The sequence below is a fragment of the Anolis sagrei genome, chromosome X (assembly GCF_037176765.1).
Source record: "Anolis sagrei isolate rAnoSag1 chromosome X, rAnoSag1.mat, whole genome shotgun sequence".
In the NCBI taxonomy this organism is placed as follows: domain Eukaryota; kingdom Metazoa; phylum Chordata; class Lepidosauria; order Squamata; family Dactyloidae; genus Anolis; species Anolis sagrei.
This window is the reverse complement of record NC_090034.1, coordinates 106,133,866-106,145,855: the sequence shown is the minus strand read 5'-3', so window position 1 is coordinate 106,145,855 and position 11,990 is coordinate 106,133,866. Positions and strand designations below refer to the sequence as shown.

At 45.5% G+C, this 11,990-nt stretch overlaps 1 protein-coding gene across 1 annotated transcript; it reads right to left on the bottom strand.

Annotated features, from left to right (window-relative positions):
• Positions 1-6,809: 6,809 nt before the first annotated feature.
• LOC137094989 (optic atrophy 3 protein homolog) lies at positions 6,810-10,396 on the bottom strand. The gene is made up of 2 exons (XM_067461100.1): positions 10,163-10,396; positions 6,810-7,365 (listed from the first exon to the last, which is right to left on the bottom strand). The coding sequence occupies exons 1-2, from the start codon at positions 10,302-10,304 to the stop codon at positions 7,031-7,033; spliced, it is 477 nt and encodes a 158-aa protein (XP_067317201.1). The 5' UTR covers positions 10,305-10,396; the 3' UTR covers positions 6,810-7,030.
• Positions 10,397-11,990: the final 1,594 nt, after the last annotated feature.

The following is an 11,990-nucleotide window of genomic DNA, read 5'->3' as shown; positions in this document are numbered from 1 at the left end:
TGTAGGATTACCAGGGTTTGTATGCATATGTACATGTGCTCATAGATACATAGGCACATTTTATAGGATTAGGAGGGTTTGTATGATATGCTCATAGATACATAGGCATGTCTTGTAGGATTACCAGGATTTGTATGCATATGTACATGTGCTCATAGATACACAGGCACATTTTATAGGATTAGCAGGTTTTGTATGATATGCTCATAGATACATAGGCATGTCTTGTAGGATTACCAGGGTTTGTATGCATATGTACATGTGTTCATAGATACACAGGCACGTTTTATAGGATTAGCAGGATTCGTACATATAAGTACATATGCACAGAGGCACATTTTATGGGATTATCAGGGTTCGTATGTATGTGTGCATACACACAGAGGCAAACAGGCATGTTTTGTGGGATTACCAGGGTTTGCATGTTTCTGTACATACAGGGATACATAGACACATTTTATAGGATTATCAGGGTTTGCATGCATATATGCATACACACATATATAGGCACATTGTATAGAATTCCCAAGGTTCCTATGTATATGTAATATGCACAGAGGTACACAGGCATGTTTTATATGATTGGCAGGGTTTATATGTATATGTACATATGCACATAGACATATTTTATAAGATTAGTAGGTTTGTGTATATGTACATATGCACAGACGTACATAGATGTGCTTTATAAGATTACCCTGGCCCGTTCTCTGACCTACAAGAAGCACTGCCTGAATATCAAGCAAAAAGTGGGTGCTAGAAACAATATCATACGAAAGCTGACTGGCACAACCTGGGGATCACAACCAGACACAGTGAAGACATCTGCCCTTGTGCTATGCTACTCTGCTGCTGAGTACGCATGCCCAGTGTGGAACACATCTCACCACACTAAAACAGTAGATGTGGCTCTTCATTCGGAAAAATGCTGCACTCGCAGAGCTCAGGCGGTGTTGTATTGCAGTGTCAATGTTGACATCTGTAGACAGTACATGTTTCGCAGATGTATAGAAGGGTTGGGAGGACAATAGCTTTATCAACAAGCCCCTTGGTCTCCCTACGGATGTCCCGGTCCTCAAACACTCTCTGCTTCATTTGGAAGAATGCTGCACTCACAGAGCTCAAGCAGTGTTGAATTTCAGTGTCAATGTTGACTTTTGTGGAAAAATGGCTGCCAAGGGAGTGGAAAAGGTCAACATTTTCTAATGTGACACCATTAAGCTGTATTTCTGGCATTGGAGAGGGATCGGCTGCAGACTGCTGGAAGAGCACTTTGGTTTCCTCAATGTTCAATGACAAGGCGAGCTTCTCGCATGCTTTTGTGAAGATGTTTAGTGTGGTTTGTAGGTCTGAATGTGCACAGACGACATTGTCATCAGCATACTGGAGTTCTATGTTGTTGTGAGCTTGGTTTTGTCTTTCAGTCTGCTAAGATTCAATAGCTTCCAATCTGTCCGATAGATTATTTCTACCCTCTTCTTCTGAATGCGCACAGACGATGTTGTCATCAGCATACTGGAGTTCTATAACATATGTTGTTGTAACCTTGGTTTTGGCTTTCAGTCTGCTGAAATTAAACAGCTTGCCATCTGTCCCATAAATTATTTCTACCCTCTTCTTCTGAATGCGCACAGACGATGTTGTCATCAGCATACTGGTGTTCTATAACAGATGTTGTTATAACCTTGGTTTTGGCTTTCAGTCTGTTAAGGTACAATAGCTTCCAATCTGTCCAATTGATTATTTCCAACCTCTTCTTCTGAATGCGTACAGACGACGTTGTCATCAGCATACTGGAGTTCTATAACAGATGTTGTTGTAACCTTGGTTTTGGCTTTCCGTCTGTTAAGGTACAATAGCTTCCAATCTGTCCAATTGATTATTTCCACCCTCTTCTTCTGAATGCGCACAGACAACGTTGTCATCAGCATACTGGAGTTCTCTAACAGATATTGTTGTAACCTTGGTTTTGGCTTTCAGTCCACTGAGGTTCAATAGTTTGCCATCTGTCCGATAGATTATTTCCACCCTCTTCTTCTGAATACGCACAGACAATGTTGTCATCAGCATACTGGAGTTCTATAACAGATGTTGTTGTAACCTTGGTTTTGGCTTTTGGTCCGCTGAGGTTCAATAGCTTCCAATCTGTCTGATAGATTATTTCCACCCTCATCTTCTGAATGCGCACAGACGACGTTGTCATCGGCATACTGGAGTTCTATAACATGTTGTTGTAACCTTGGTTTTGGCTTTCAGTCTGCTGAGGTTAAAGAGCTTGCGATCTGTTTTAGCTTTTGGTCCACTGAGGTTCAATAGCTTCCAATCTGTCTGATAGATTATTTCCACCCTCTTCTTCTGAATGCGCACAGACGACGTTGTCATCAGCATACTGGAGTTCTATAACAGATATTGTTGTAACCATTTCCAACCTCTTCTTCTGAATGTGCACAGATGACGTTGTCATCAGCATACTGGAGTTCTATAATAGATGTTGTTGTAACCTTGAGGTTAAAGAGCTTCATCTGTCCGATAGATGATGTCCACTCCGGTGGGAAGCTTCCCATCAACAAGATGAAGTATCATAGCGATGAAGATGGAAAATAAGGTTGGGGTGAGAACACATCATCCCTGTTTGACACCTGATTCCACCTTAAACAAACCGGACTCAACTTGAGAAGCCAAGGAGACTAAACCGAGGCTAAACTTTGGAGAAAGCAGGACTCAGTAGAAAAGATGATAATGCTTGACGAGATTGGAAGCTGGAGAGAAAAAAGCAAGACCGCATTCCAGACGTTTTCTTCGTCTGGCCTAAAGTAGACCCTTGCAAATCAATACAAAGCATTTACTTGCAGACCCATCGATCCAGTCTGCTTTAGTTGGCAAAAATCTGGAACGAACGCTTAGGCTTTCAGATAATTATATTTTTGATGTTCCTCCTCCTTCCGTTTGCCCTCGAAAAGGAGCCTCAAGGTCAGAAATGGGAAAGGGAGGCACTGAAAAAGCCCAAAAGGATGTTCCGAGCCTTCTTTTAGGATTCCTCGGGGATATTCTAAAAATAGGGAGTTTGGAGAAGATCAAGCAACGCCGCTCCGAACTCCTTCAATTCCTTCTCTTGTGTTGTTCCCCTTCCAAAAAGCCATTTCCCCCTTTGGTATTTCCCTTTTCTCCTTCTGTCTTGGCCGCTTCCAGGACGAGGAAATCAATACCGGGGCTTTTAACGGAGTTAATATTTAAGTAGCTTGTCGAAAAACGGCGGCACAAGGGATGGCACGGCGCGTACCGGAAAAATTTGGACGAGCATCGCCTTAAGGGGCAGAAAAATAGCCCAAGTTCATTGCTGGTGCTTATATATATATATATATATAACCCCATCTGTTGAGGAGTTACGAAGGTGGAGGCATTACTTTTTACTTTAACAACACAACCATTCAATGCTAAGGCTTCCCATCAAAATGGAACTGTAGAGGAGAGTCTACTGAACAAGCCAGTACCTGCCGCATACCAGTACTGCCATCTGTTGAGGAGTTACGAAGATGGAGGCATTACTTTTCACTTTAACAACACAACCATTCAATGCTAAGGCGTCCCATCAAAATGGAACTGTAGAGGAGAGTCTACTGAACAAGCCAGTACCTGCCGCATACCAGTACTGCCATCTGGTAAAGAGTTACGAAGGTGGAGGCATTACTTTTCACTTTAACAACACAACCATTCAATGCTAAGGCTTCCCGCCAAAATGGAACTGTAGAGGAGAGTCTACTGAACAAGCCAGTACCTGCCGCATACCAGTACTGCCATCTGGTAAGGAGTTACGAAGGTGGAGGCATTACTTTTCACTTTAACAACACAACCATTCAATGCTAAGGCTTCCCGCCAAAATGGAACTGTAGAGGAGAGTCTACTGAACAAGCCAGTACTATATAAGTTTTGAATGAAAAGTAATTCCTCCCCCTTCGTAACTCCTCAACAGATGGCAGTACTGGTATGCGGCAGGTACTGGCTTGTTCAGTAGACTCTCCTCTACAGTTCCATTTTGGCGGGAAGCCTTAGCATTGAATGGTTGTGTTGTTAAAGTGAAAAGTAATGCCTCCACCTTCGTAACTCCTCTACAGATGGCAGTACTGGTATGCAGCAGGTACTGGCTTGTTCAGCAGACTCTCCTCTACAGTTCCATTTTGATGGGACACCTTAGCATTCAATGGTCGTGTTGTTAAAGTGAAAAGTAATGCCTCCCCCTTCGTAACACCTCAACAGATGGAAGTACTGGTATGCGTCAGGTACTGGCTTGTTCAGTAGACTCTCCTCTACAGTTCCGTTTTGGCAGGAAGCCTTAGCATTAAATTGTTGTGTTGTTAAAGTGCGAAGTATGGAACCCTGCGCAGACGGTCGACCAATGGGACTTAAGCAACGTATGCGGGAGGTACTGGCTTGTTCAGTAGACTCTCCTCTACAGTTCTCCTCCTCCTTCCGTTTTGGCGGGAAGCCTTAGCATTGTTAAAGTGCGAAGTATGGAACCCTGCGCAGACGGTCAGTCAATAGGACTTAAGCAACGTATGTGGCAGGTACTGGCTTGTTCAGTAGACTCTCCTCTACAGTTCCATTTTGGCAGGAAACCTTAGCATTGAACGGCTGTGTTGTTAAAGTGCAACGTATGAAACCCTGCACAGTCAGTCAGTCCATGCAACTTAAACAACACGCAGTCATTGAATTCTTGACAGCAGAAGCTGTCACCCCAAAGGAGATTCGTCAGAGAATGCAAGCTTATGGAGATTGTGTTGATGTGAGTACTCTGTGTCGTTGGGCGAGTAAGTTTAAAGATGTTGAGGTGGGACATCTAGACTTACGGGACAAACAAAGAGTTGGACGTCCTGTGACAGCAACCACCAAGTTTCACAAGCAAAAGGTTGACAGATTGATTCAGGACGATCATGGAATCACTCAGAGAGAAGTTCCAAGCATTATTGGCATTTTACAAGAACGTGTGAGTCACATTATTACTTTGTTTGGCTGGAAGAAAATACTGTAAGATCTGTGCACGATGGGTACCCAGGATGAGAGAACTGTGAGAAGCTGGTGGTGGAAACAAGAGTGTCAACGTCTTCCGTGACAGCTTCAGAAAACTTGTTCATTGTTGGCAGAAATGTATCCAATTGTCTGGTGATTGCGTGGGAAAGTGAATAGTGGCAATGTATTGTCGTTGGCTTTCATGGCCTGAATCACTCGGTTGTTGTAGGTTTTTTCGGGCTATATGGCCATGTTCTAGAGGCATTCTCTCCTGACGTTTCACCTACATCTATGGCAAGCATCCTCAGAGGTAGTGAGGTCTGTTGGAAATAGGAAAAAGGGGTGTATATATCTGTGGAACGACCAGGGTGGGACAAAGGACTCTTGTCTGTTGGAGCTAGGTGTGAATGTTTCAACTGACCACCTTGATTAGCATATGAATAGTGGCAGTTAAAGAGGATTATTTCTGCGTTTGATTTATTTAAATATTCCCATCCAAACCCAAGTAACGAAGGTGGAGGCATTACTTTTCATTCAACCCTCGAACTTGTGGAATAACGTCCAGTGTGGGAGAAAGAGCCAATGACTCTTAACCAAGTGTGAAGGTTGCAATTAGCAAGCTTGATTTGCAAGTGTTTGAGTGGGCGTCCTCTCGTTAGCTTGCGAGTAACTAGGAAGATTGCATAGTCCAATGTTTCTCAACCTTCCTAACACTGCGATCCCGTAATACAGTGATGACCTCTGACCTCCAACCATAACATTGTTTTCGTTGCTACTTCATAATTCTAATTTTGCTATGTAAATACCTGATATGCAGGATGTATTTTCATTCACTGGACCAAATTTGGGACAAATACCCAATACACCCAAATTTGAATACTGGTGGGATTGGGGAGGGATTCATTTTGTCATTTGGGAGTTGTAGTTGCTGGGATTTATAGTTCACCTACAATCAAAGAGCATTCTGAACTCCACCAATGATGGAATTGAGCCAAACTTGGCACACAGAACTCCCACGACCAACAGAAAATACTGGAAAGGTTTGGTGGGCATTGACCTTGAGTTTGGGAGTTGTAGTTCACCTACATCCAAAGAACACTGTGGACTTAAAACAATGATAGTTCTGGACCAAACTTGGCATGGATACTCAATATGTGCAATGTGAACACTGATGGAGTTTGGGGGGAAATAGACCTTGACATTTGGGAGTTGTAGTTGCTGGGATTTACAATCAAAGAGCATTCTGAACTCCACCAATGATGGAATTGGACCAAACTTAGCACACAGAACTCCCATGACCAAAAGAAAATCCTGGAAGGGTTTGGTGGGTATTGACCTTGCGTTTGGGAGTTGTAGTTCACCTACATCCAGAGAGTACTGTGGACTTAAACATTGATAGTTCTGGACCAAACTTGGCACGGATACTCAATATGCCCAAATGTGAACACTGGTGGAGTTTGGGGGGAAACAGACCTTGGGAGTTGTAGTTGGTGGGATTTATAGTTCACCTACAATCAAAGAGCATTCTGAACGCCACCAATGATGGAATTGGGCCAAACTTCCCACACAGAACCCCTATGACCGTGCCAAAATGAGATATTAGATGGTGCAGTAGACTCAAATTAATATATCTACTGACGTTATCCAACCAAAACAAAGCTGCTTGGCTTCTTTTTTTTGCCCTTTTGTTTTAATGAGTTCAAGTATTTACATTTTTAGGAAGAGGTTAAGCCAGGACTGGGCAAACTTCGTCCCTCCAGGTGTTTTGGACTTCAACTCCCACAATTCCTAACAGCCTACCGGCTGTTAGGAATTGTGGGAGTTGAAGTCCAAAACACCTGGAGGGACGAAGTTTGCCCAGTCCTGGTTAAACTATATTCAGTAGGCGAGGATCGGTACGAGGCAAAGGACCTCAGGTCCCAAATCCGATTGCAAAGTGTTGCCTCTATGCATTGCATCCTTGCTTCTCCTCCTCCATCAGTGGGATGTCCCAAAAGCGATGTTCACCATATATGATAAGTCTGGATCACTTCTTGGCCGCAGAAGGGGCCGGGAGCTCCACCACGATGCGGTTGACCTCCCGCAGGCGGGCGTCCAGGGTTTCCACAGTCAAGTTGAGCTCCGCAATCTGCTCCTGCAGGCTGAGGAGGGTGCTGCTCAGCTCATCCTCCTTCTTCTTGCTGTTGGTGGACTGGCGGGAATACTCCAGGAAGATGCACAGGCCGCCCACCACGAAGACGATGGCTTCCCCCAGCAGCTCCGCGCCCAGCTCGGCCGCCGCCTCCTCGTTCAGGGGCTTGATGGCCGCCCCACGGAAGCCCATGATGCGCATCTTGGCTCGCATCTCCACCCAGTGATAGACTGCAGGGGGAAAGGAAGAGAGGGAGGGCGTCAGGAGGAGATGGAAGAGACCCCAAATGTCATCCAGTCCAACCCCCATTCAGTCAGGCCTCCTGAAAGATGGCAATCCAGCTTTTATTGAACCCCTCCCGACAGATGGCCATCCAACCTCATAAGACACTAGCACAGTGGTTCTCAACCTTGCTAATGCCGTGACCCCTTAATGCCGTTCCATATGTTGTGGTGACCCCCCCAACCATAATATTGTTTTCGTTTCTACTCGACACCTGTCATTTTAGTACGGTTATAAATCATAATGTAAATATCCGATATGCAGGATGTATTTTCATTCACTGGACTAAATTGAGCACAAATACCCAATATGCCCAAATGTGAATGCTAGTGGGGTTGGGGGGGGGGGGAGGATTGATTTTGTAGTTTGGGAGTTGTAGTTGCTGGGATTTATACTTCACCTATAATCAAAAAGCATTCTGAACTCCACCAGCGATGGATTTAAACCGAACTTGGCACAAAGAACTCCCATGACCAACAGAAAACACTGGAAGGGTTTTGTGGGCACTGACCTTGAGTTTGGGAGTTGTAGTTCGCCTATATCCAGAGGAGAACTGTGGACTCAAACAAGGATGGATCTGGATCAAACTTGGCACAAATACTCAGTATGCCCAAATGTGAACACTGGTAGAGTCTGGGGAAAACAGACCTTGACATTTGGGAGTTGTAGTTGCTGGGATTTATAGTTCACCTACAATCAAAGAGCATTCTGAACTCGACCAACAATAGAATTGGGTCAAACTTCCCACACAGAATCCCAATGACCACCAGAAAATACTATGTTTTCTGATGGTCTTTGGTGACCCCTTTGACACCCCCTCACAACCCCCTCAGGGGTCCCGACCCCCAGGATGAGAAACACCGCACTAGCAAGTTCATGGAGAAATGGGGGTGAGGGTGCACTAGGGCTCCATACTCCCTACCGGCTGTTAGGAACTGTGGGAGTTGTAGACCACAATACCTAGAGGGCCCAAGTTTGCCCAGGTCTGGTGTGTGTGTATGGGAGCCCCCGGTGGCGCAGTATGTTAAAGCACTGAGCTGCTGAGCTTGTTGACCGAAAGATCGCAGGTTCCATTCTGGGGAGCAGCATGAGCTTCCGCTGTCAGCCCTTGACAGCATCATCTTTTAAGATATTAAACAGTTCAGCTGGGATCCCGTCGTCTCCTGCTGCCTTGTTGTTAGCAATGCTTCTTAAGGCCCATTCAACCTCACTCCTCAGGATGTCTGGTTCTAATTCATTCACCACACCGTCAAAGCTATCTTCAATATTATTATCCTTCCTATACAGATCTTCTGTATAGTCTCGCCACCTTCTCTTGATCTCTTCAGCTTCTGTTAGGTCCCTGCCATCTTTGTTTCTTATCATACCAATTTTTGCCTGAAATTTACCTCCAATGTTCCTAATTTTCTGGAAGAGGTCTCTTGTCCTTCCTATTCTGTTGTCTTCTTCCACTTCCATGCATTGCTTGTTTAAAAATAGTTCCTTATCTCTTCTGGCTAACCTCTGGAATTGCGCATTTAACTGGGCATATCTCCCCTTATTATCCCTGTTTCCTTTTGCTTTCCTCCTTTCTTGGGCTACTTCCAGTGTCTCAGCAGACAACCATTTTGCCTTCTTGGTTTTCTTTTTCTTTGGGACGTACTTTGTTGCCGCCTCCTGAACAATGTCGCGGACTTCTGTCCATAGTTCTTCTGGGACTCTGTTTACTAAATCTAGTCCTTCAAATCTGTTCTTCACTTCCACTGTATATTCACTAGGAATGTTAGTGAGATCATATCTAACTGGTCTGTGTATTTTCCCTGATCTCTTTAGTTTTATTCTAAACTGAGCAATAAGAAGTTCGTGATCTGAGCTACAGTCAGCCCCAGGTCTTGTTTTCAGATAGATAGATACCCCACTTTCCTAGTTTCCAAGAGACCTCTCAACCTCTGAGCATGCCTGCCATAGATGCAGGCGAAATGTCAGGAGAGAATGCTTCTGGAACATGGCCAGACAGTCCAGAAAACGCACATCAACCTATATAAATATATATTATATAAAATAAAAAATTATAATCAGCTTGATTAACATTTAATGGCCTTGCAGCTTCAGAGACTGGCTGCTTCCTGCCTGGGGGGCATTCTTGGTTGAGAGGTGATTAGCTGTCCCTGATTGTTTCTTGTCTGGAGCTCCCCAGTGTCTCACCTTTTCCTTCTGCATGGCAGGCATGCTCAGAGGTTGAGAGGTCTCTTGGAAACTAGGAAAGTGGAATTTATATATATATCTGTGGAATGATATATAGAGAAAGAACTCTTGTCTGCTTGAGTCAAGTGTGACTGTTTCATTTGGCCACCTTGATTAGCATTTAACGGCCTTGCAGCTTCAGAGACTGGCTGCTTCCTGCTTGGGGGCATTGTTTGTTGAGAGCTGATTGTAATAATATATATTAGATTAACATATTGCACTATCTCCTAGGTTATATTCCATTCTATACAAGTATATGGTGGGAAAAAGAACCGTGGACTACACTTCCCGGCATCCCCTCCTCTCCAAGCTTCCGCCTTGGCCCACGTGACGAGCCAAGGTCACCCCCTTGGACGTTCGGCGCCCTCGGATTGGCCTACCAACCTCCCCTGGGTGAGCTCCCATTGGTTAGCGGCGTACGCCACCCACTCGCCACTCCCATTGGCCCGAGGGAAATGATTGACAGGACGCTCCTCCAATGGGGTGGTGGGAGCGTTCCCTGAATGGCGGCTCGGGACTCACTTTGCGCGGGGGGCCCGCAGATGTACTGGCGGAAGAAGGGGCTGGCGCGGGCCCCGTCCTTGATGCGCGCCGCCAGGGGCTTCGAGATCTGCCGCACGCCCAAGTAGAGGAGCTTGGCGATCGGGAACGCGCCGGCCACCATCCTCCTCCTCCCCCTCCCTCCCTTCGGGGTTTTCCGGCTTCGGTGACGTCACTGCGCACGCTGCGCCGAGTCGCGCGCGTCAACGCCTCCGCGTCGGCGTCTGACGTCAGCGCGCACGACGCCCGCTCTGTTTCAGTCTCACTCCACATAAGGGACTCGCCGAGGCTTTTCGTGACGTCAGCGCGCCTCATGAATATGCAAATGCGTCTGTTTTCTGTCTTAAAGGGGAAAATACGCTTTCCCTCTCCCCTCATGAATTAATAATTAGCTAACGGTGCCTAATAGGTATGCAAAATAAATCCCTTATGATGGGGAAAAGAGAAGGGAAATGCTGACAGACAGGAAATAGGGAGAACCTCAGCAACATGGAGTAGACAAAGGATGAGAGGATATGAATGCGCATAGACAACGTTATCATCAGCATATTGGACTTCTATAACAGATGTTGTTGTGACCTTGGTTTCGGCTTTCAGTCTGCTGAGGCTAAACAGATTTCTTATTTATATTTTATATTTATCGAGTCATCAGCAACCAGTCAATTATATTACATTTCTAACAGAACAAAGCAAACAAACAGCATCGAACAGTTGTGTTGATGACCATCCAACCTCGTATTAAACTAAAGCACTCTCAACAGATGGCCATCCAACCTCTTCTTAAACTAATGCACTCCTTTATTTATTTCTCATGTCAGGACAACCAGTCAAATTATATTACATTTCTAACAGAACAAAACAAACTAACAGACAAAATACGCAATTTGTGAGTTTGGTAATTGATTAAATGTCCTTTGACCAGTAACTGGCCACTTGGAGTGCCTCTGGTGTTGCCGCAAGGAGGCCCTCCATTGTGCATGTGGCAGGGCTCAGGGTGCATTGCAGCAGGTGGTCCGTGGTTTGCTCTTCTCCGCACTCACAAGTCGAGGATTCCACTTTGTGGCCCATTTCTTGACGTTGGCTCTGCATCTCATGGTGCCAGAGCGCAGTCTGTTCAGCACCTTCCAAGTCGCCCAGTCCTCTGTGTGCCCAGGGGGGAGTCTCTCATTTGGTATCAGGTTCTGGGTTTGAGCCTGCCACTTTTGGACTCTCGCTTGCTGAGGTGTTCCAGCGAGTGTCTCTGTAGATCTTAGAAAACTATTTCTAGATTTAAGTCGTTGACGTGCTGGCTGATACCCAAACAGGGGATGAGCTGGAGATGTCTCTGCCTTGGTCCTTTCACTATTGGCTGCCACTTCCTGGCAGATGTCAGGTGGTGCAATACCAGCTAAGCAGTGTAATTTCTCCAGTGGTGTAGGGTACAGACACCCCGTGATAATGTGGCATGTCTCATTAAGAGCCACATCCACTGTTTTAGCGTGGTGAGATGTGTTCCACACTGGGCATGCATACTCAGCAGCAGAGTAGCACAGCGCAAGGGCGGATGTCTTCACTGTGTCTGGTTGTGATCCCCAGGTTGTGCCAGTCAGTTTTTGTATGATATTGTTTCTAGCACCCACTTTTTGCTTGATGTTCAGGCAGTGCTTCTTGTAAGTCAGAGCACGGTCCAGAGTGACTCCCAGGTATTTGGGTGCGCTGCAATGCTCCAGTGGGATTCCTTCCCAGGTAATAATCCTCAGAGCTCGGGATGCTTCTCTGTTCTTGAGATGAAAGGCACATGTCTGTGTTTTAGGTGGATTAGGAATCAGCT